Below are 25,137 nucleotides of genomic sequence, written 5' to 3' on the forward strand. Positions count from 1 at the left end.
TACTGTCATGTGTAAGTCTGTGATAAAAAGATCTTGCACCTACACTGCAGGGTTTTTTTAAGAGCTATCGTAGGATTCACATTTTAGATTCAGCACTTACAACCAGAGCTGGGGAGCTACCGGACAGGACACACCGACGCCACGCAAACGCACGGTAGAGACAGAGCCCTGCTTTTTCCACACCCCTCTGCTACCGTACCGCACAAACCTGTCGCAATGAAATGAACTGGCTGGAGCCAAGCTCAGGTGAAAGAGGAGAGGGCTCTGCAGCCACAGCTCCGTCCCGACCCCTTTGGCTGAAGGCACATACCTGTAATTCCTGGGCCCACTCCTCTCACCAGCCGGCTGCTCACCGGCAGGACGGCCCGCGCTGAGGGGAACCACCACCCAGCTAACCTGAGTGTTTGCGTTAGGCCAGAACCGATCCTACAGTTGGGCCTGCTGTGCAGCACTAACAACTGCGCTGAACCGCTGCCCGTAAGCTAGAACCATCTCATCAGGCAGTATCTAATCCCTAGTTTACAATTGTTTATGCCATCGTCTGGCATTAGCGTCATGATTGTAAATGTAATTTGTAAATGTAAACTGTCCCAGCAACTAAGTATCCAGGAACAAGCAACGTCCCAGCTTAGGAGAAAGTTACACATCTCTGTGAGTATTTCTACATTGCTCCTGGTAAATCTGATGATAAATCAGTCTGCTTTATACCGTGTGGCGTACGACATTTCAATGCAATGCAAAGCTTCAGTCTGGGAAGCGTGACATTGGTAAAGCTGGGAGTGACTGGAAAAGCGTGCTGCTATCTATGGCGACTTATCCAGGGGACGGCCACAGGGCACCAGGGGACGGCCACAGGGCAGCATGCTGCTGCTTAAGGGGTGAAACCACACCGCTGGGGCTACCGGAGGGAAAACTACCTCCTCCCAGTTGCACAGGCACCACCGACAGGATCCTGGTCCTGCCCCGTGGATGAGCGGGAGCCAAGCAAAACCATCGACGGTTCTACCTTTGTGCCCAAACGCTGTGATTTGAAAGCGGGGGGGTGGGAGCAGAAAGTTTTAAAAGCCTCCACGCTTCCGAGCGGGCTGCCGCCGGGACAGGAGCACCCCGCGCCGACCGCTGCCGCCAAACGCGCCTCTCGCTGGAAGAGCCGCCCTCGGAGCGGCACCAGGGGCAACGCGGCTCCTCCGCCCCGTCCCCACCCGCCCGAGGGTCGCCCGGCGGCGGCGGCAGGTGGAGCGGCGGGTACTCACAGCGGGTTCCAGCGCTCGGGGAGGCGGCGGTGCAGCGAGATGCGGTCGCTCAGGTAGATGTTGATCTGGTGCCGGCGGATGCTCTCCTCCTGGCGGCGCTTCTCGGCGGGGCTCAGCTCCAGCCGCACCGCCCGGCCCAGCTCGCCCAGCGCCCCCGGGTCCAGGGCCGGCTTCGCGTACACCGGCTTCCGCAGCAGCTCGGCATCGGCGGGCGGCGGCGGCGGGGGGCGGCGGGCGGCGGGGGGGGGCGGCGGGCCGTGCCGCCAGGCGAGGACGCCGACGGCCGCCAGCAGCCCCAGGGCCAGCAGCGCGCCCCCGCCCCGGCAGCCCCGGCAGCCCCGGCCCCGCTTGCCCATCCCGCGGCACATCCCGCGGCCGAGGCGGCCGGCCATGCCGAGCAGGCGGCGGGGCCGCGGGCGGCCTCTACCTCACCGACACGGACACGGACACGGACACGGACGCGCCTCTGCCCCCGGGGCGGACTCGGCGAACTTCTCCCGGACCTGCCCACGCCGCGCCAGCCGCCCGCCGCCAGGAAACGCGCCCGGCTCCTCCCTCCTCCCCGCCCCGCCGCCGGCCAGCCCGGAGGGGCGCGGCGCGGAAGAGCCGGGCACGGGCGTTGCCGTGGGGCGGCGAGGGGCTCCCCCCGGCGCCCCCGGGCGGGGAAACTGCCCCGCCCGCTCCCCAGGCGGCGCGCCGGGAGCCGTGCTCCTCCGTGTCGCGGTGGCCGGCGGGCTGCTCGGCCCCGGGGGCCCCAGGGCGCCGGGGCAGGCACACACCTCCGGCCGGCGCCGGGCTGGCACGGCGGGCACGGCAGTGATGGTGCTGACCCGGCCCCGGGCGCTGGCCCCACGCACAGCTCCCGCGGCGGGGGGGGAGCCGAGCAGGGCCGGCCCGGTGCTGCTGGGTCATGCGCTGCTGGGACGTGGGGAGGAGGGAGGAAGGCATGTCGCCTTGGCACACATGCCGTTCCCGTTCAAGGAAGGGGCGATCCGATCTCCCTGAGGCTTGGGGGAGCTTCACGAACATTGGTAGCTGTGCGGCAGATACGCGGGGGTACCCCCAGCAAGGGAAGTTTTGGCTGGCGCGGCCGCAGCAAGTCGCTTTGGGGATGGCCCCAAGGCTCACTGCCTCCTGGCAGAGGTAGCCAGGGCTGCAGGAGGACAGCAAGGGAGGGAAGTTGCCATGGAGGGACTAGGAAGAACTCTGGGGCTGAAGGAAACAAGTTGGTAGGAAACCAGGCTTCATCCATTCTGCTGCCTCTAGGATAGCGCGTGCTGTGAAAGTAAACAGAATATGGGCCGAGAAGCCGTGGGAGTGAATGACAAACTCTTTTGCTGAAGGGAGCAGTGTTCTTGGGTGAAAAAAAAATGTCAACCAATGTGGCCTTGTGGAGAGAAATCCAGAAGACAAGTGAAAATCCCGATTTTATTATCTTGATAATGGGCAGTCCATTTTGTGGCTTGACAGAATTGTGGGAGAAAAGCAACTGCGGCATTTAGTAGAAACTTTCTAATTTGCCTCATACTCAACAACATATCCATACTGCTTTTTCACTTCACCCCCTAATAGGATGCAGCCCCATATGTCTAAACTTGCAATCCTGAGGCCATGAGATTACATGACAGTTTGTGACTTTGGGTTTGAAAAACCTTAACGTAAGTGTAACAACTGATAGAATTTACCTCTCACATTCAGCAGGGAGCCGAAACTCTGTGTTCGAGGTGTCACTTGCTCTATGCATTTTCCAAAGAGTCTGTTTACTGCACTATCCTCTGCTGTTGGAGGCCTGTCAAGGCCAATCCAGCAGAGGACTCTGGTCATCCCCAGAGAGGGACTTCAGCCGGGTAGGTGGTATTGGGTGGTGCTCACCGGTCTTGCTGAGGAGTGGATGAAAACACGTCTGATACTAAGGAAAGGGAAAAACCTTGTTACTACCAGGCAGGGTCACAGCATACAGCTACGAGCCATTTCTGATTTTACGTGATAATAAATATTCTGTGTGACAACAAACACAGAGGCTCTCAACTACTGTGGAGGCCTTGCTCTGGACAGAAGGTTGCTGAATAATAGGGAGTCATCCTGGCACAAACTAGCACGAATCAAGTAGCTTGGGTGGATTTGCAGATGAGTGTGTGTGTGCGTGTATGTATAGGTATAATTTATTTCTTCTTCAGCTATACTAATATCTATCACAGATAATTATATATGCATAAAATCTAGTTTCAAAGCATACATACCAGCTGGAATAACTTAAGCATAATAGTAGTGAAGCATGTGTGTGTAAATGTGCATTGTAGACAACTACCACATACCACTACGCTGGACATGAGAATATACACTGTATATAAAGGAAGCTGTGTCTAGCGAGGTTTGGGTCTGAAGAGTTAGGTGGCACTAGTAATTTCATTCCCGTTGATTGTGTTTTCTCCTTGATCACCATCCTTCCTGAATAAAGGAAGCCCAACTGGTGTTGTTCGTACAGAGTTTATAGCAGGAGTTCCCTAGTTTCTGGCTGGTGGAGGGGTAAACCCCAAAAACACAGCTAACATTTCTGGAACATGCTGCTGGTTTAGATCTGGTTCTTTGGAACAAATATTCTTGGCTTTTACCCTTTATGTAAGGTTGCAAATTAATTAGAATAGGGTAACAAAAATACTAAGCATGAGGAGCCCAACAAGGACTTCCTGGAATGAATCAAAGGAGAAGTAGATCCTCCTCGACTCCCAAAAGAAATTATTGGGAGAGGCTGAGAAGATGTAAAGAGCAAAATGTAGGACTGAGTGTTAATTAACAACAGTGAGAAAGAAAACAGGAGGGTTCTGCTGCAGGAGTTCTTAAGTATTAGAAAAATAAGTATTTATTTAAGTATTTTAAGTATTAGAGCAGTATGGAAGAAACACAAGAATATGATCACATGACTGAAGTTTTGAGATTAAAAAAGGGAAATGGAGAAGGAATGTGACAGGACAGCAGGAGGCATGCTGCAATCAGTGATAAGATCAGACGAGACTGTTGAAGAAGATAACAAGCATAGCTACCTCTCAGTCAGATTTTAAAAGGGAAGAAAGGGCTTGAAGAAAAGGTAGGAGAGCATCAGCTCACTTCCACAGAAGCAAGAAGGGCTACAGCTGGTGGGAAAGTAAGGGAGGCAGCTCTCAGTAGTAATAACGCCCTTAAGGCAAAGTAGCTCCGAAGGCTTTCTGCAATCATCATCGCAGTGAGGATTAAAAGTAATACTGCTCAAAGGTAGTTCCCCGGGGATGATGCCCAAGCACAATAATCTGAGGAAGTTCAGCAAGGGAAAGTACAACAATGGTGTTAATGCAAAAATCATTAAGAATAAATCAGTGGCATTCACAAATAAATTTGAACAAGATGTAACGAATATGAAGTCAAAGACACTTTTCCTTAAACATTTTTAAAAGTTTGCGGGGTTTAATTAAGGTGGGAAGACTGAAATTTCTGAGCTGAAACATTTAAAGTATAAAGACGTCTGCTCTGAATGTAAAAATAAGCCCCAGAGGAAAAAATATCTACAATTAATAAGGCAAATGAGTTTCCTGCTATCTGTAAAGCATGTTTTCATGGAAAAGTTCCTTTTAAGCAATTCTGTTGGGTTTTTTAGGTTTAATAACAACGGAAGTTAAGATGATTGGTTTTGAGATTTTTTTTTTTTTTAAGATTAGTAAGAATCTTTGGTAATCTATAAATTCAGTTGCTTCAGGAGTTGCGGTCAGAAGTATGCAGAGTAACTGGACAAGTCATATAAAACCTATAATTACTTACCTAGGAAGATCTGTTATGCCCTCAGTTGTCAAAATTAAAACAGATCATCACTGGAATAATGAATACATTCAAAGAGTTTATTTTAAACAAGGGAAATCATATTTTTTCACCAAAAAAAAGAAGAAACAAAATATTAACTAAACCTTTCAAAAAGCACTAACAGAAGACGACTAAACACAACAATATGTAATTGTCCATAAGAACTTATACTGTAGTGAATGCAATAGCTGAAACTAAGAGTGTATCTGCTGCTCACTGAAATATCCATTGAATTGCAGGCAGTATTTAGTTACCTAAAATACATGACCTTATTGAAGAAATTGGTCTACAGACAAGGAAAACTTGAAATGATAAACTAAGATGAACTATTTTACACATCTTTTATTATTAAACATTATTCTTATTTTATAGTGATGACATACACATTGCAGGAAAAAAATGTGGTATTGAATTTTGCTAAGGCTTTAAAATTTTCCTTATCTAACATTTTCTCTTTTTTTATTAGATCTGTAATTTCAGTGAAAATGAACAAAATTATAAAATGGAAATGGGGTTTGGAGAAGTATTACCTGATAGAGACTGCATTTTGAATAAACCTAAAGTTCAAATTGCTTCCTAAATTCATAATTTCAGCGAAAAGAAAGTATCAAATAATGTGTTTCAAATTAATGTTCCCAGTTTTAGCAACAGCCAACGCTTAGGTATTTAAAAAGCAAATTATCAGAGGAACATGGTGTACAAATACATTGCAGATAGATAGGAATTTTGTTCAAGGAGAAGCGATTCAGCCAAGTTATAAAACATGCCCACTGGAGATAGCTTTGGACCTGTGGGTCATTTTTCAATGTTGCTTTCACTTAGCGTAAAAGAGCATTGCCCTGCAAAGAAACAGCCCCCCTCAACTTCCACCTGGGCTGCTCTTTTCCCTCCTTTGTCAGCACAGATGCCCCTGTATTTTTAAAATATTATTGTTCATCCCATTGTTCGACCAGTGCCAAGGATTTTTTTTTTTAATTAACATGTTTGTATTGGAAGTGCTGTTATCTGAGGCAGTAGCATAGCACAGGCAAAACATGAAATGGGCTGAGCCCCCGCTTTCCCAGCTGCAGGTCTGCGCCGAAGGGTGGGCGCTGAGGTCCTCGGTGCTTTGGCAGGGACCCTGTTTTACAGGTTAGGCTTTGGGTCAAGAATGAAGCTGAGTGCATAGCACAGAGGCAGAACATACCAGGAATTGAGATGAGAGGAAGAACAGTGGTACGGAGTCCTAAAAATAAAATAGATTAAAAACACAGACTTGATGAGTGAGATAGAAACTGTCAGCTATTTCAGGGATCTTCTATCAGACTGACGAATGCTGTGTAATTCTCATACTGACATGCCAGTAAAAACAGGCAGCGTTCAGTGGATGCCACTCGGGCAAGGCCCAACCTGTACCAGTTTGCAGGTCTCTGTAGTACCTGTATGTGCATATGTAGATATATATGTCTACACATATATAAATATACACATACACCAGATATCTTGTTCAAAAGGTCATATGCAAGCCAGGATAGCTTAAAGGTAGTAAGGATGTGCATGCCAAAGGCATCGATCAGTATATTTGCTTGGTATAGGAATGCATTGTTGATATATAAATGTTCTCTTTAGCTAAATAGCAAGCATGAACTGCAGGCAGTAGAAAAGATACTGTACATAAAGGAAGACGTGGCTAGCAAGCCTAGCTGTCAAAAGCTATAGGAACAAAACTGCAGTCCTGTGCACAGGACATGGTACAACGAGAAGCATTACTGAAGGGACTATTTGAGGTCTGTTTTATGGGAAACCTGGCTGATTTTTTATATGTTCTTGGGCAGACCCAGTGAATTGAAATACTGAGCTGCAAATTATTTTTGAAAGTTTGATCAAGATTATGGCATATTCAGAAACATATAAATGAAGTCATTTCATCACAAAGTTACAGCAGTTGGCTATAGTAGACAAAGTGGAGACCTGCTATATATGCCATGATTACAATTCTGAACCAAGAACGTGGTGGAATTAATTTTAGTCATCCTATACTGTAGGCACGTACCACCGCTTTTTTTTTTTTAGCCATATTTCAAGGTTATTTCTTTTCCTGTGCCTGAAAGGACCAAAGTTAACATATGAGTCTAATGATACCAGAGGAACATCTGCTTTTCTCTGATGGTATGTCTAATATATGTGTCTATGTTTTCCTTTAAGACGGAGATAAGAGTCTTCACACAAAATGCATACTAAAACTTTTAGTTTTCCTTTTCTCAGAAGTATGACTTCCTTGTGATTCACATCAGTAACGTTTTACAGTCGAAAATAAGCCTTTCACTCCTTGAATTGCCATGAAAAGAATGCCATTGTATTTGGGGATTTGAGATGCCATCATCCCCAGACTCTCATAATAAAGATTATGACTGAGTCAGCTATCTCTAGGTCTCTGGATTTCTTTGAAACAGATTGCTTGACTACTCGCATTTTTCCATTTCCAAGATGCTTTTGATTATGATGGTGATTTTACAGTCTTCCATATTATGTGATTCTGAATTACATATGAGACAGAAATTTCCTCGTGTCATGATATGAGAATATGTCCAAATGCATTACATCCTATTACTGCTGTAAGAGCAACAGAATTTTTTGTCGTGTTACCTGGCCAATTTCTAGTTCTGCATCACTGCACATTTACCATATTATACTTACTTTACTAGTTCCACGGGTACATTACATGCCCTAATGGTTTCCTAGGCTTTGTTTTGCAAATGTCTCTTGCAGACGTTTGCAAAATGTCTCTTGCTCTAAGTTTATCTCCTTTATGTCGCCTTGTATTATGAGTAGCTTTAATAAAGCTTAACTTAGCCCATTTATCACCCTGCTGGTGTTTTAATGTAATTTACAGTGGAGATTTCTATTATTTTAACCTCAGAGCAATCCCACACTGACCTACACAAATTAGCACATTGGTGACGTGAAGGAATTTCTTGTCAAAATCAACGTATTTTTCACTGACTGGATAAATCAGATGCAGTTTGGGCAAACCTTCTGTGCAACTACCACCCTGATATTTGCTGGAAACGTGAAACAGGGAGGCACACACAGTCAGGGAGGTTCCTGCAGAGGATGAAGGATAACTTTTTGACACAGGTGGAGGAGGAGCCAATGAGGTGAGATGTGCTGCTGGACCTTATACTAATAAAGAAGGTCTAGTTGAGGATGTGAGGGTTGGGGGTAGCCTTGGCTGCAGTGACTCTGTGATGGTGGAGTTCAGGATCCTGTGTGGTAGAAGCAAGGCAACAAGTAGGATTACAAGCCTGGACTTCAGGAGAGCTAACTTTGGCCTCTTCAAAGACCTGCTAGGAGGAATCCCGTGGGTTAGGGCTCTAGAAGGTAGGGGGGTCCAAAAGAGCAGGTCAATATTCAAGTACCACTTCCTCCAAACTCAAGATTGGTGCATCCCTATGAGGAAGAAGTCAGGCAAAGAAGCCATGAGACCCCCATGGATGAGCAAACAGCTTCTAGAGAAACTCAAGTGGAAGAAGGTTTACAATATGTGGGAAAAGCGACTGGCCACTTGGGAGGAATATAGGAACGTTGTCAGGATATGCAGAGATGCAATGAGGAAGGCCAAGGCCCACTTGGAATTAAATCTGGCAAGGGATGTTGAGGAGAAGAAGGGCTTCTTCAAATACATCATTAGTAAAAGGAAGACTGGGGAAACTGTAGGCCCGCTGCTGAATGAGGTGGGTGCCCTGGTGACGCAGGATGCAGAGAACGCAGTTACTAAATGCTTTCTTTGCTTCAGTCTTTACTGTTAAGGAGTGGAGAGAAAATCTGGAGAAAGGAGGACTTGCTTTTGGTTGAGGAGGATTGGGTTAGAGATCACCTAGGCAAACTGGATCCTCGCAAATCCGTGGGCCCCAATAGGATGCACCCATGAGTGCTGAGGGAGCTGGCGGATGTTCTTCCTGAGCCACTCTCCATCATCTTTGAAATCTCATGGAGGACAGGAGAGGTACCCGAGGACTGGAGGGTAGCCAGTGTCTCTCCACTCTTCAAAAAAGGCAAGAAGGAGGACCTGGGAAACTATAGGCCAGTCAGCCTCACCTCCATTCCTGGAAAGGTGATGGAACAGTTCATTCTGGAGGTCATCACCAGGTATGTAGAGAACAAGGTTATCAGAAGTAGTCAACATGGATTCACCAAGGGGAGACCATGCTTGACCAACCTGATGACCTTCTGTGATGGCATGACTGGCTGGGAAGGTGAAGGGAGAGCAGAGGCTGTTGTTTACCTCGACTTCAGCAAGGCTTTGGAACTGTCTCCCATAACATCCTCATAGGTAAGCTCAGGAAGTGTGGGTTGGATGAGCGGACAGTGAGGTGGATTGAGAACTGGCTGAATGGCAGAACTCTAAGGGTCATGATCAACAGGGCAGAGTCTGGTTGAAGGCCTGTCACAAGTGGTGTTCCCCAGGGGTCTGTGCTGCATCCAGTCCTGTTCAACATGTTCATCAATGATGTGGACGATGGGATAGAGTGTACCCTCAACAAGTTTGCTGATGGTACAAAACTGGGAGGAGTGGCTGATACACCAGAAGGCTGTGCTGCCATCCAGCGAGACCTGGACAGGCTGGAGAGCTGGGCCCAGGGGAACCTCATGAAATTCAACAAAAGCAACTGCAAGGTCCTGCACCTGGGGAGGAACAACCCCATGCACCAGTACAGGCTGGGGGCGGAACTGCTGGAAAGCAGCTCTGTTGAGGAGAACCTGGGAGTGCTGGTGGGTAGCAAGCTGAGCATGAGCCAGCACTGTGCCCTTGTGGCCAAGAAGGCCAACGGTATCCTGGGCTGCATTAAAAGGAGTGTGGCCAGCAGGTTGAGGGAAGTTATCCTCCCCCTGTACTCCACCCTAGTGAAGCCACCTCTGGAGTACTGCATCCAGTTCTAGGCTCCCCAGTTCAAGAAAGACAGGGAACTACTGGAGCGAGTCCAGCAGAGAGCTATGAAGATGATCAGGGGACTGGAGCACCTCCCGTATGAGGAAAGGCTGAGACACTTGGGTTTGTTCAGCCTGGAGAAGAGAAGGCTGAGGGGAGAATCTTATCAATGCTTATAAATATCTAAAGCGTGTGTGTTAAGGGAATGGGACCAGACTCTTTTCAGTGGTGCCCAACGACAGGACATGGACAATGGGCACAAGTTGGAACAGAGGAAGTTCCACCTGAATATGAGAAAAAACATCTTTCCTGTGCAGGTGACAGAGCAGTGGAACAGGCCGCCCAGGGAGGCTGTGGAGTCTCCTTCCCTGGAGACATTCAAAACCCGCCTGGACGCGTTCCTCTGCCCCCTGCTCTAGGAGCGCCTGCTCAAGCAGGGGGGTTGGACAAAATCATCTCCAGAGGTCCCTTCCAACCCCTGCCATTCTGTGATTCTGTGACTAATGCACAATGTGCACTTGAGAATTTTAGTTTTGTTTTCTTCTGTATTCTTTTCTAACCTAAGCTTTCTCCATTCTCTTACTAATGAGCATTTTGAAAGGCTTAGGTTGTTTTTCATTCGTAGGAATACTCCATAGCACTTTATTCATTTAAGAAGAGATCTGATTATTTTTCTTTTGCCCCATATTTTGATTCTGTATCCATGAGAGAAATCACTGAGTGATGATATCTGTATAAATGCCTAGGATGCTGACTGAAGATAGTAATGGCCATCAGATGACATCAACAGAATTTAGCACAAGTAATTTCCTCTCAAACCCCAGCAAATATTTCCTAATGCTTTCTGAAGAGTTTTTTAAATAATAGTTGCATCTTTTACTGTTAGGTCCCTAATTACATTCATGGTATCTTTGTCTGGAGTTTCAAACCATTAGTAGAATTTTATAGTGTAATCATCAGCTGCATGACATAAATTTGTACAGTCAACATGTTCAGAAGCTTATCTCAAAGATAAACTGGAGTGATCCTGTCACTAATTTGACTGCATCCGAGCATGCACTTTGATATGGTAAGTGTGACCCAGTTTTTGTCAATCATGAATAATGTATTGCATCAATCACTCTTGCCATTCCCTTCTTCCAAGCTCGGAAATCTTACGCAGAGTGAATTGCACCATTCAGCTTTATTGATAATGGCAAACACCTCATACTATTGTAATCTAAGAATGGCTGTACTGACTAGACCAAAAGTCTGCTTAGCCATGCATCTTGCTTCTGATGATGGCCACTATAAGCATTTTTATGCTTAAGGAAATTATTTAACATAAGTGCATACATTACATATTTAAGTATTTTACATATTTTACATGAGTTAACACATAGTATCGATAATGGAGGAAGCATCACTGAATATTTACCCTGCCTAGAAATTCATCCTATTCTTCTGTAATGACAAATTTGCAAAGTTGTATGTACTTTTTTTTTTTCCTTTGCTGTGAATGGTACATTCCCAGAGGACTGGTTTAAGCAGCTATAAACACAGCCAGGACTTTTGTTTGCTGGAGCCTTTCTCCAAGTGTAACTTGTTTGGCCCTTTGCCATGATGGTCTGGCAATTGGGATTTTCAAGTGAGTTGGAGGCAGAAAGACATATAACTTGGAAGATATGGATCCCACTGTCTAAAACCAGGGGATGGTGCCATTTTAGTGGCATTTGGTGGTTTCACTATGCTCCCCATAACCTGTCCTAGCCCTCTCGTCCACAAACCCTCCACTGCTGTAGTAAGTGCCATGTTCTGCCACTGAAGTCACTGATTTTAGTAGATAATGACCTGCCCGAACTTACAGGGACACAACACAATATTCTTAAACAACTGGTCAACTACAGTTCAGGAGTTATTTCATTGGTGCTTTATCTTTCCCGTCACTTTAGCTGTTGTAAATCAATATAACCTGAAAGAGATTTCAGGTTACCTGGGAGGCTGAAGCTAAAGGGAAGATACTTAGAAATACCACAAGAAATCAAAACTTCAGGCTCAAACTCTTTAAACTGAAAGACTAACTGATCAGCGCTGTCAGGGGGTGGGAGATAATGTTTGTTGGGGAATAACTCAGCTGTGTATCCTGTATCTCAGTGAAGGAAAAGACTGAAGAAAAAACAAAGTAGGAGGGTGCAAGTCAAGGCTTAAATATGTAAGCGGCGTGGGGCTGACAGATAGGGACCAGGCCAGGCTGTAGAAGTCATGTTGTGAAGCAAGAAGGCATTGTGGTGGCTGGTGAGAGCAAATAAGCCCCATAGCAAAGGCTTGCTGCGATGACCCTGGGCAGAAAAACCTGTGATGCAGAGATGCTTCTTTGTATGGGAGTCAGTAATGGTAGCGGGAACATGGTGTAGAAAACAGCTGCAGTGCAGATGTGAGTGGATGACATAAGAATCATTGAATGTCCTGAGTTGGAAGGGACTCACAAGGATCATCAAGTCCAACTCCTGTCCCTGCGCAGGACAACCCCAAATTCACACCATATCTCTGAGGGTGTTGTCCAAGTGCTTCTTGAATACCATCAGACTTGGTGCCGTGACTGCCTCCCTGGGGAGCCTGTTCCAGTGCTCCACCACCCTCGGGGGGAAAAGCCTTTTCCCAATATCCAACCTAAACCTTCCCAGGTACATCTTCCTGCCATTGCCTCGGGTCCTGTCACTGGTCACCAGAGAGAAGATAACAGCGCCTGCCTCTCCTCCTCCCCTTGTGAGGAAGCTGCAGACCACGAGGTCTCCCCTCAGTCTCCTCTAGGCTGAACAGACCAAGTGACTTTAGCCTCTCCTCATACGGTTTCTCCTCTAAACCCTTCACCAACTTCGTGGCCCTTCTCTAGACACTCTCTAGTAGCTTTATAAGACACCTGGGGAAGGGGTCAGGAGCCGTTGCGACCCAGGCGTCGGCTGGGGCGACGAGGGTGTGACACGGCGGGGACTGCCAGCGGGGGCAGGGGAGGGCGACCCGGCAGGGAGAGACGCCGAGGCCCCCGGCCCGGGCGGGGAGGCCCCTCGCCGGCTTCAGGGAGGGCGGCGTGCGGCCCAGCCCGGCGTCCCCTCCCCGCCGTGCGAGAGCGGCCGGGGCGCTACAGCCGCCCTCGCCCGGCCTCCTCCCGCCAGCTGAGTCCCCTCCTCCTCCCCGCCGCCTTCCCGGCGGCCGCCGAACCGCCGGCGGCGGGGGCGGTGGCTGGCGGCCGAGCTGCTCGGGTCTCGCCGGCGCTGCCCATGGGGGAGTGCGGGGTGCCCCCCCAGGTCCAGCTCTTCCTCCGCGCCTGCGAGCAGGGAGACTGCGAGACCGCCCGGCGTCTCTTGGGGCTGCCCGGCGGCGGTACCGCCGATCCGGCGGCACCCTCTTCCTGCGGTACCGAGGAGGCGGTGGCGGCGGAGCCCCGCGGCGAAGCGTCCGCCACGCCGGCCCCCGCCGTGCCCGTGGATTGCACCGACGAGGCCGGTAACACTGGTCTGCAGTTCGCCGCGGCGGGGGGACACGAGCAGCTGGTGCGGTTCCTGCTGCGGAAGGGGGCTTCAGTACAGAGTAGGAACCACTACGGATGGAGCCCCCTCATGCAGGCCGCCAGGTAGGGGGCGGATCGTGGGGAAGGCTGGGGCGGGGGGTCTCCGGCCGCCGCCACGCCTCGCCGCGGGGCACCGGCCTAGTCCGCAGCGGGGCGGCTACCGCGCCGGCGGCGGCCCCGGGGCGGGGAAGCGAGGGCCGCCGCCGGCGCTCGGCCCCTTTGCCCTCAAAACCCCGCTCCCCAGATTGGGGGTGGGTGCCCGGGGACGCTGGGGATTGCGGGCGAGTCGGCGTGGTGGGGGGGCGGGCGGGGAGGCGCCATGTTGTAGGCCGCGGTCGCTCGTCACCGGTGGCATTACCCGGGGGGGTCCGAGCGGTCACCTGTTACCTTCCCCGGGGGTGGGTGAGGGGGGGCTGTCGCGTTTAAATTTGGATAAGTTTTACACTGGGGCGTTAGGTTTCCTCTTCCCATATTCAGGATGTGCTGATGGAAGCTGTGCACGCTGTTGCATGGGTAAGCCAGTGCAGGACCGTAGTCAGAGGTAACCTGAACATGAAAACACTGCTCCCTGCTTGCCTTTTGTGGATATAAGATATGTGCACACCCTTGCTTCATTTTCTCTTCCCCCCCGCCCCGGGTGTGTGTGTGTGTCTTACCTACCTGTTGAAAAGTCACCTCTTTGCCCTCAGACACGTGTGAATTTTGAGGTTGTCCTGTGCAGGGGTAGGAGATGGACTTGATGATCCTTGTGGGTCCCTGCCAACTCAGGATGTTCTGTGATTCTGAAAAGCACACTGAAGCACTTGGCATTTCCACCTCTTCCTAAATGGCTTGCTGGAGGACATGGAAAATCATTGCTGAGGTTTTTAATGACAGAACTGGACTGCTTTCTGCATCAGTGATGCTATGCTTTGGGTAACCCACTGCTGGGTTATGGGAGGTTCACACATTGCTAATGCTTGTGTTTGCGCTTCTCTTTACATACACAAGTACCCTCTGGGTTTACAAACGTGTTTTGCAAGGTTGGAGGGCAGTGTCTTCCTGTAATAGTTGAATGTTTAATTGAGAGGATAAATGTTTTTTGGGTCTGGTGTTTTCTTGTTTCATAACATTAAAATACTTGGAAGAAAAGAGTCTGTTTAAAAGTCAATATTTCTCCTTTCAATTAAAGCCCATAGAAAGTTCCCAAAGAATGAGTCACACAGCTGGCTTCCCAGTAAGAACAAGGAAGACAAGGTTCAACACTTTTGTTATTTTATGAAGGTTAGAGAAAGGAAAAAAGTTGCAGAAACATTCTTAGATTTCTTCCTTCTTAATGAAAACCGTACGTTCCATTCTCTGAAAACAATAAACTTAAATCACCATAACCCTCTCACTGCTTTAAAGAAGTCCTGCTGCCATTTGAAAAGTACTGTAGATATCATTGTAATCTGGGGAGAAAGCTGAAAGCGGAAGAGCATGTTTCTTTTTTTATTTTTAATGGATAACCAAAGAGGAAACGTTGTGTTTGTACAAACATAGGTTTGGAACTATGTACATGCTCAGTTTTCTGGCTGTGGTTAGTCCTGTTGAAATTGGACAAGAGGCAGCATATATGCATGAAATTTATCATGTACGGTAGTTGCAGGCTCTACTGAGGTGACACAGTGAAGGCTACCAGGATAGACCTAGGGACTAGACAGGCCCTGGAGGCTTCCTTCTGCAACTGTGTACCTCCTGAAAGGAAAGTAGGGAGTTTTGGTCACATGCCTGCTGTTAGTGGTCAGTAGCGTTCTTTGGGATTTTCTCAACCAATGTTTGCTTTGCTGCAGTGTATGAAGGCTGCTTTCAGGATCAAAGCTTGGTTGTGTTGAACACTGCACAAACATACAGTAATGCATGATAGGTGCAACAAGAGCACAAAGTACACATCTTTTCAATGTGTTATGTTTATTAAAATGTGGGATTCCTGAGCTGAGGAATGGTAAAGGGTTTCCATTTTCTCATGGTTAACTAGCTGGTTGGGTGTATGGCATGCATGATTGTCTTTTGCTTACTGACAAACTATCAGAGCCTCTCTAATAGCCAAGTGGTATTAAAGCTGCGTTACTGGTGAAAATGGTGTCAGAGTTCGGTACTCTGACCAAGTTCTTTTAGGTTTAATGCTTTAATACTATGCTTCCTTATTGGAAAATATTTGATGTTACGCAGGATTTTGATTTAGCCTAGTGATAAAGCAATCTCCTGAAATCATAACAGAAGCCTAACTGAGCAACTGCAGCACACAGATGAACCACAAGACAAACATGGTTCATAACTGGAAAGCAAGTGATGATGCAAATACAAAAGATTGGCTACCCCATTCATAAAATGGTCTTTTTTTTGTTTTTCCTTTAGCATTGACTGTTTGAAGTTTTTATTCTACTTGTTCAATAGTAATGAGGGTACTTAATTAAGATCTCTGCAAACAAACTGGCTTTGATTCCTGAATGTGATCCAGGCCTGGAAATAAGAGGATGAAAGTGACTGTGTGGTTTATGGAAATTACGTGTTGGTGTCATGCAGTTGAAAATGAGGCTAGCATGTTGCTGCTTTGGCCAGAACATCCTCTTAAGTCAGTGCCTAATTCATTAGTATGGTCACTGGTACCTGTGGAACAGTTTAGTTTGCAGTCCTCAGCTGTTGATTGGTGCCCTCCAGTAAGGTCACCACTGTCACATTCAGTGGTACATGCGTGATCCCATGTAGTGTATTAGTCAACAGGCCAATTTGGTAACAAAGTTTTCCGTGTTCAGAGTATGTTGGTTTTGTTTGAGGAACCTATGCCATCCAAGGTGTTAATTCTCCTCCTCATCTCTTTCTCTCAAGGTTTGGACATCTAAGTGTGGCTCACATCTTGCTGGAGAATGGTGCTGACCTCAATGCACAGAATAAGTTAGGAGCCAGTGTCCTTACAATGGCCTCCAGAGGCGGCCATGTCAGCATGGTGAAGTTGTTGCTGGAATCTGGAGCTTTTGTAGACAATTACGACCATTTTAGCACAAGTGTACTTAGCAGCAGCAGAGATGACCTTCCTGATATTACTCCGCTAATGGCAGCTGCTCAGCATGGACATGAGGCAGTGGTGCACCTGTTATTAGACTGGGGAGCTGATTGTAATTACACTGTGAAGACTATGGGCTGGAGTCCTCTAATGCTGGCAGCTGTTAGTGGAAAGGTGAGCTTGGCACAGCAGCTTATGGAGAAAGGTGCCAATCCTGATCACCTGAATGTACTACATAAAACACCTTTTGAAATCTCTGTTGGCTTCAAACACAAAGACATGAAGGACTACTTGGAATCTCTCACAACGATCAGACCCCAGGCAGGTATGGAGCGTTAGTTTTTTGTTTCATGTACACGATGTTCTTTACAATTTGTAACTAGAGTCTTCTGAAAATGTTGGAGTAGGTACACCTACCTCAGGTGAGGCAGGAATGCCCAACATCAGCAGATATCCTCCATGTTAGCATGACAAGATTCCTGTCCTCCAATAAAAATAATGTGAAACGTTTTAAAATGTTTTAATGTTTAAAATGTTTTTTTGCTTTTAAAACACATGATCCAGGTGTTCATTTAGGAAGACAACTAAAAAGGCCTTCTTGAAATGGCACTAAAGAAGGGACATCAAAACCAGAATGGGATATGAAAGAAAGGATATCACAGACTCAAAGAAAACCTGAAAGATACAAAATCTAGAAAACCTGCCTTGTAAGGAGAGACTGAAGAAGTTGAATTTGTCTAGTTTCATGAGGAAGTGGTTAAGAGGTGTGATTAATAAAATGCCCATGTTAAGGACAGGAGGTCCAATACTGGAGGCACTTTTTATATGGCAGCCAAAGAAGAAACTGTGAGTTTAAAATTAGAAGGTTTTGATTGGGAAATAAGATGCTGTGTTTTGCAGTGAAGCTTAGACCTGGAGCGACTTAGTAGAGGTGTGCAATCTGTAACAGTTTCAGTCAAGGTTAAATGCCTTTCTAAAACTCATCATCAGATTCTTTTCGCTAGGTGTTGCATACAAGGCCTGTGACATACAGAAAGGCGGATGAGGCTAACCTGATGTTTTCTTCTAGCACTCTCTGAATATGTGAAACCTCCTTGAAGTCCTTTGATAGTAGTCTGTGTATTCTAACAAAACCAAGTATTAATGTGGAGTAATAACAAGTTGGCATGTCCCGTACTTTTCCATTCCTTGCTGGAGAGGGGAATACTCAGTTAACTTCAGGGCTCCATAAAATTTATAAGCAACTTCCTCCCCTCAAATGTGAATATACCTCTGTGTGTGTGCACACACACTGTGCTTGTGTATGTACAAAACTAATTTAAAATAACGTTATTTCAATGCAAATCTCAAATAAAATGAAGTTAAGAAATGCTGCTTTTATGGTTTTTAATTTTGCCCTATAATGCATTCGTTATGTGCGCTGAACGAGATAAAAGAATTGATAAATATTTTGTGACCGTATATTTAACTCATGTGTGGTGGTCATGTGGCTATAGCCATGAGCGTGGAAGGATATAAGAAATCCAGGATTTTGTAGAGAGAGGTAATATCTTGTACTAGGTGATCTGAAGGCTTAGGAAGGCGTGAGCAAACTTAGACCACAACATTTTTCCTTCAGTCTTAACCAGTATATCCAGTATGGCGCACACAACCAAAAGGACAGAATAATATATTGTGTGTCTTTACCAGTAATTTTCCAAGATGTTTTATTTTTTTAATTACTAAGCAAATTTGTATTCTCTTGACAGTTTTTAATAGGTAATTTCCTAGGATTTTTATTGAAGATAAAGGTTAAACCTACTTGCTATCACCTGTCAGTTTGAAATGTTAATTAATTTAGTTTTTAAAAATATTTTACTTACTGTTGATATCTCTCCCAGATATCTTTCCAAATTAGCTCATATTTCTGGCTGTTTCTATAAAATAATGTTATGAATGTCTTATGTTAGTTTTGTTCAAGTATTGTGAATTTGCTTCTTTTTCCTTCTCCAGAAGTTTGTTTATGCTAACAGAAATGCATTAAATCTGTTCCTGAAATCAGCCAGTTTGGTTTGGACATTGTGTTGGACATTTGAACATCAATAAGTGATTTCAGAGGTTGAGACCTTATTCTGTTTGTGTCTGTTTGGGGACACTTTTAAAGGTATTTGTGCTTTATGATGTAGACCGGTGCTGGGAGGTGCTTAACAAGAGGGTTTAGAAGAGCTGCATCTGGATTTTTCAGCTTTGGAGTACTTACTATGAAATCTAAGGGTGTGGCTAGCCCTAGAAAGAACCTTTTCCAGGTGCTTCCACCCATCCAGCCATGGTGGCAGAAAGCCTGTAGGGTAGGATAGTCCCCTCCAAGCTCTTTGCCACTTGTGATACCCAAATAGGCTTATTTAACTCTGACTTAATTATGTCTATATTGCACTACCATGTGGACATGTCCACAATCCCCCAAGCCGTCAATTTTTCTTCAAACTTGGTGTCATTCCTGCAGGTCAAGCTTCCCTTGTACTTTAAGAAGCAAGGTCAAAAATCTGACATTTCTTTCTGCCTCAGAGATGGTGTTCGCTTAGTCAGATGTTGACTCATAGGTTGAGTTGGAGTTAGTGATTTCATACAGCCACGCTACCAGACAGGACCAGCTGGCCGTAGACGTATGCTTATGACCAGTCTCTGAGGAGTAGACGTCAGTCGGTTACAGTACACAGGGAGAATCAGACATCTGTGGGATTCACTAGTGTAGTGCTTTATGCCTTGTCCATGTGTTTGAACATGTGGAATGTATGTGCACGCAGAGTTGGCCTGCTGAGTCTTGAAAGTCTTTTGTAGTCATACGACTTAAAGTATTGAAGAAGTCTGTTTAAGTTGGGAGAGCGGACTTGCGTTAAAGCAGGTGAGCGTTCCCGTCACCTCTGCCGAGGGGGAGTTCCCATCAGCAGAAGGTTAGTAACTGATTGGGGGTAAAAATGTTAAGCTTCCACACAGATTTCTGCATTGTTTTTTGACCATGGCTTCAGTCTTCTTGTAGCACTGGAGTCTTGTATATCCTGGGAAGAAAAAAGAACCTTTCCTACAGAAGGCAGCAGAAAAGGACCTTGTCTTCTGGTCCATTGCCGTAGATAGGGTGAATTGCCATGCAAAAGCAAGCAACTCTCTTCTCAGGGCCGTTTTCAGTAACAAATCCAAAATTACTTAAAATGGCCTGGGTGTTGCCTGTGTTCTGTCCCTATCCTTGTTTCAGCTTACTGGGACGGCAGTCCTTCCTTCTGGCATCTCCTGGTGGTTTCCTGCTCCCCAGAGGCTGCCTCTCTTCCAGGCTTTTCACATGCCAAGTACAGAATCTTGTCCTTTTCTGAACTAGTCTTTTGGAATCTGTTTTTCAATGGTGGGCTCATACACAATTCATTCTATAAGATCAGTTTCTGAACCAGGAGAAAATGTAGGACCCACGACTCTCTTTCCTGGTCTTAAAATAAGAGTTTCTTCTGTTTTTGCAGGCTTTCCAGCAATTGCTTTTGTTCATTATTTTCAAATTACTTCCTTTGGAGTCAAGCTTTAAACATTAACATTTTCTGTATTATCATAAAAATGACAGAATTGAGCTTGGGAGATCTCTCAAGGTCTTAAAATCCTTAAAATCTTTTTACCCTATTGGTTCTGTAGTGTCAATAATGCTTTGGAAGATGGAGGATGGTATATTTTTCTGGCTTGGGTGGAAGGTGCAAACTATGTCACTATTTTTTCCTCACCTTACATAGTGTCAGCAGTTTCAAAGCACTTTGAAGGCATGTCGAAGGAAAGATCCTTCACTCAGAATATTAAAATTTGTAACAATTACAGTTCTTATTATGGGGATGATGATATGGGACCTGGAGGATATCTATCTTCAAAAATAGCAAGCTATGTGGTTAAAACATCACTATTTTTTTTTGTGACCTTAACAAATTAACCTGGCAATAGTGAAGAGGAAATAAAAATAGGACATCTTGTAAAACTCCTTTTGAGTCACCTTTCAAAATAATCCTGTGCTATTTGAGTGTTTGCTGTTGTACAGAGGATTAGACCAGACCACAGAACTATACTGTGGTTCTTTAATTGATATTTTAGTCTTCCAGGCAGGAAACACAGAAGTTTCCAAATACGATTTCCTGATAGAGAATGGAAGTTGAAAGGCAAAAGCCTGTACCAGTATTTTATTACAGTTTGTAGCTTTAACTCTGCACAGGGACCATACAGGTGAGTCATTCTTCCCAAAAGGAATGAAAAGGTTATCACTGCTTTCTTTGCTCTGTTTTACAATACCTTTATGTACATTTTAAATAGTTTTTGCTATAAAAATATTACTAGAAATTATTGCTTTTTCAGTGATTGCTAATAGAAATATTTTTTTTTCTTCTAGACACAGAAAAGAGGCAACCTGATGTCTTTCATGCTCTGAAACTGGGTAAGTACTGACAGGACTCTTCCGCAATGTCTGGTTCTTGTAACTTCAGAGCATGTTTGTTCGTTAACATGGAAAACCATGAGGTGTTCTGTTTTTACATGCAACTTTGTTTTTTCCCTTATTTTTCTTTTCATTTTAAAAACATATATTTCTGTAGTTTATCTTTCTTCACATTCCAATATGAGAGAATCTTTATGAACTCCTGGTTGTGCCCTTCATGCCAAATGGTGCAATTTAGTAGTTCCAGTTATTCTAAGACCATGCTACTTTTAATGTGATCTTTTTTTTCTTTCCTGATAAACTTGAAGTATGAAAACAAAAGTGCTAATTGGTGCAAAAAAATATGCTGGCCTCTCCTCTTTATGAGCATTGTAATTGCTCTTTAAAGTTGCTCCAAGGAAAGAATAAGTGTGTCAGATCTTGCATGTTCTCTCATGAGCAAGAGTGACTTTCATGAGCACACAACTGGTAAAACTGTTCCATGGCAAACAGAAAGAGCCAGTGCCATCCTGTTGATTTAAATTTGATCCAGGCTCTGATGGCTGCACCTGTGGTGGATGGCAAGCTGCTTTCTGGTTACCTATTTTCATGGATCTTCCAGCATAGGAAAAAGTGCGGAAATGATAAGTTTCACTTGAGGCTTGCTATCTGATGGTTTTGGCGTGAGAAACAGAACTGTTCACTTTTCTGCTGAGTTTTCTGATAATGTCACAGGTTAGAAAACTCTGCGCTGTTTGCAATCTCTTTGATAGGTTAGAGAGGTTCAGTGCTTGAACTTTACCTGATTACTGCTCTAACAATTGGTATTTTTCCATGTGAATATGTTTTCAGCTATATGATAGCACATTTAGCCTATTGCCAGCAGTCCTGGGAAAAAATAGTCAGTCATAAAGAAAAGTTCCTGATGGATCTATTTTTTTTTCTTTTTTCAAATATTGGAAGATGTCATTCTCATGTGAGATTAGGTCTTAAATCCAGTGAAATTGTGAGAGGTGTCCCATGAGACCCAAGAGGTTTGTTTCTTCTCCAGTCAGCCTGCCCTTACTTGGGACTAAGATGTCCCAGACAATGAGGAAACATTGGTAATACAGCCTTGTGCATGCAGCAGACCCAATAATCCTTACTGGGGCTGTGCTTTCCATGTCTGAGACATAGAAAACCTGGTCATACTGCACGGAAAGCTGACTCTACTCCTCCTGACTGTGATATGTGCATACAGAATAAGCGAGCTGTAGGGTTGAGCACAACTGCCTCTCATTTCAGCATATTTGTCCATGTACCCACTCCTGACTGTAACATAATCATGAAGTCTTCGGTGTGTTTCACCTTCTTGCTTTCAGCAGGGAGCTGCAACCTGAAGAGAGCTCTGATTTAGCAACTTTCACAGCTTCTGATGGATCTTTAGATCTTTGTTTATTAATAGTAAATGAATGTTTTTTGTGAAGGAAAATACCATTTTTTTTCTCAACATCTGTCCAAATGGATTTCAGCAATGCATCTTTAAATTGACAATTATCTTCCAAGTTTTATTGCCAGTGCATTCCTATTGGAAAATTAGAGGTGTGGTTTAAATGGTCAAGCCTGGCCTTAGCATTCAGATCTCATCTGGGATTTTAGAGTTCAGCTGCCTGTCTTGTACCCCTGTGACTTTTTTAGTTTGAGATTTATAAACTTCAGTGTTGGGTGGGAAGGAGTCTTAGGGGGTGAGCCAAATTAATACTGGTCAGCATATTCCTTTCATTTTTTTCTGAAGTACTTGGCTGTGGATGGCAGCACTGTTAAAAAAACAACCCACTAGGTTAAAAAGTGTCCAGACCAGAGTTCAAAGTCAATTCCGGAGTCTCTATAGATTCCAGGGTTTGTGTTTAACAAACTCTGTGATGTGTGTCTGTGTTAAAAAAGCCACCTGGTGTCTTTTACTAAATTGGGACTTCAGAAAAGTAGTTCTGTGCTTTTGTATCTTTCCCGTTCCAAGAAATTAGCTGAGTGGTGCGCGTGGGTGTTAGTTTCAGTGAGTGCATTCAAGTGCCTGCAGGGGTTGTCTGGGATTCTGACTGGCTTTCCAAGGAAAATGTTCATGCCTGTGATTGAGTTGAAGCCAGCTCATGTCATGAAGCAGTTTACCATCTGAAGGTTTTTTTAAAAGGTGATAATTTTTCCATTTCCATGACAGTTGATGATTTGCTGCTTCTTGCCTCGGTTCTTACGGTGTTACATATTTGGTCACAGAGATTTTTTTTTTTTTTTCTCTTAGCTTCTTCTGTGCTTTTGCCTGCCATACCTGATCAAAAATATAAGGGAGCTGGGAGAGCTTAAGTTCTCTGCTTAAGATGACCCTGACTACCTGATACATTTTAAAAAGTGCTTGTTCCTGCCTTTATTAAGATTTAGAAAAAAACCTCACAGCTTGGTTAAAATATGTTCAGTAGCCTATTTTGTACTGCCTTTCGTAATCTAGACAAGAGCTCACTGACGACCTGCCTCTCTATGTGGAAACCTGAATGTTAGGTTTACCTTAAAGAACTAGAAAGATGACAGGAGTAATGCATTACTCTTGAGCAAAGAGAAGTTTTACACTGGGGAGTTAGTTTAAATATTGGAGGCAGAATTAAAAAGAAACTTCTGAATATAAGAAAGTTGAGCACTGCAATGTATTAATTCCTTGGGAGGTTGTGGGACTGTATCAGTGGAATTTTTTAGAATCGGTGAACCACCTTTGTAAGAGAAACTTACGGGTCAGTGTGACATGGGGCATTGTTCTATCTGCTTAAGGTAAGGGATGGCCTCCACCACCTTTCAAAGTGCCTTTGTACCCACTATCTTTGATTCTAAAATGATTGCTTTCTGTGATTTCAGCCTATGGAAATGCAGCAGGGGTCTTTGTGCTACTGAAGGATAAATCATGGTGTCTCAATATCATCAGTTTTCCTTGCATGACATCATCTTAGGACAATTTACTAGAAATATTCCCTACTCATGTCTTCACATGTGGGATGCACTGCAGTTCATACAGTCTTTATAGCTTAGCTGTTAATTTCAGAATACAATTCTTGTAATGGGATTGTACTATAAGTGTACAGGTGGGAAAAATGTAGGAAAACAGTGCCTGGGAAGATGCAGTGATCAATGGAAAGACCAAAGATCAGTACAAATATTTAGCTTTAGTGTTGCAGTTGCTCTAGTGCTTCATTTTTTTCTGTTTTAATTCCACTAAATGTAGGCCAGTGTCAGCAAATGAAAATACATATGAATTCACTGGCTAAGCAGTTCTCTGTTGCTTATGTAGATGGTGTTTATCACTATTTTACAGGAAACTTTCAGCTGGTTAAAGGGATTGTTGATGAAGACCCAAGTCAGGTCAATATTACCAATGTCGATGGCGCGTCTCCATTAATGATTGCGGCTGTAACTGGACAGCTGCCCCTTGTTCAGCTCCTTGTTGAGAAAAATGCTGATATTGACAAGCAGGATAATGTTCATGGCTGGACAGCACTAATGCAGGCCACATACCACGGGTAAGAAACACGATCTTTTTGGGTCTAGCAGTAAAGAAGTTTCATTCTTCTTACATCCCAATAGAAAAGGTCTTTTTTATACTGGCTCTGGGAGCAGAGATGTCTTACAAGAAATTCAAAGACTTGTGGCCTCAGTTTTCCATGACTCTTACACTGCCCTCAGCTTTTCAGAGCAGACCCAAATGCTGTTTAGATTTCAGAATGAGTGTCATATTTGGGAACTTGAATCTGGCTCAGTGAGTGCGGGGAACATAGTGCTCCAGGCAGGCACTAGGAGCTTTGGTGCAGATTTCAACTTCCATCCTTTGATGGTTTTTGGAGTTTTGTAAGATAGTATCACCTCCTGCCAGGGTTGTAGGCCTACATCAAGTTGTGAAACTTCAAGGCAATCACCCTTTTATGTGCCGTATTTTCCAGTCTTAAAACCATTCTTATGTTCCCCTATTTGACCTTTAGGTTTTATGAAGTTTTCTGAAATGCACCCACTGGAGAACTGATTGCTATTTTCTCCAAGCTACTTTATAAATACAAGTAGGCCCTTAAGAGTCAGACCCTAGAAATTGGCCTGGTACTTCATGTGTGATCTCTGTCATGTACTTGGCATTGTCTGCCTACAAATACTTCCTTTAGG

At 45.0% G+C, this 25,137-nt stretch overlaps 2 protein-coding genes across 20 annotated transcripts in view; one reads left to right on the forward strand and one right to left on the reverse strand.

Moving 5' to 3' along the window:
* Window positions 1–1,822, reverse strand: part of GALNT12 (polypeptide N-acetylgalactosaminyltransferase 12) — a 51,272-nt gene extending 49,450 nt beyond the window's left edge. The window contains exon 1 of one of the 2 annotated variants that reach the window (XM_064443208.1): window positions 1,254–1,822. In XM_064443208.1, coding sequence (XP_064299278.1) covers window positions 1,254–1,645 — 392 coding nt within the window. In that variant the 5' untranslated portion in view covers window positions 1,646–1,822. The remainder of the gene's footprint in view (window positions 1–1,253) is intronic. The other variant, XM_064443207.1, reaches the window with a different exon arrangement.
* An 11,296-nt stretch (window positions 1,823–13,118) lies between these two features.
* The window catches only part of ANKS6 (ankyrin repeat and sterile alpha motif domain containing 6), a 44,919-nt gene continuing 32,900 nt past the window's right edge, over window positions 13,119–25,137 (forward strand). For 11 of the 18 annotated variants that reach the window (XR_010371532.1, XR_010371533.1, XR_010371536.1 and 8 more), the window contains exons 1-4: window positions 13,124–13,600; window positions 16,385–16,884; window positions 20,947–20,991; window positions 24,302–24,506. Coding sequence is in view for 5 of the 18 variants with exons in the window: in XM_064443210.1 (XP_064299280.1) it covers window positions 13,248–13,600; window positions 16,385–16,884; window positions 20,947–20,991; window positions 24,302–24,506 (1,103 nt within the window). In the remaining 13 variants the exon portion in view is untranslated. Of the gene's footprint in view, window positions 13,601–13,985; window positions 14,051–16,384; window positions 16,885–20,946; window positions 20,992–24,301; window positions 24,507–25,137 lie in introns of those variants that run through there. The other 7 variants (XR_010371539.1, XR_010371538.1, XM_064443211.1 and 4 more) reach the window with 5 other exon arrangements.

Source organism: Phalacrocorax carbo, chromosome 2 (genome assembly GCF_963921805.1).
Source record: "Phalacrocorax carbo chromosome 2, bPhaCar2.1, whole genome shotgun sequence".
NCBI classification, from domain to species: Eukaryota; Metazoa; Chordata; class Aves; order Suliformes; family Phalacrocoracidae; genus Phalacrocorax; species Phalacrocorax carbo.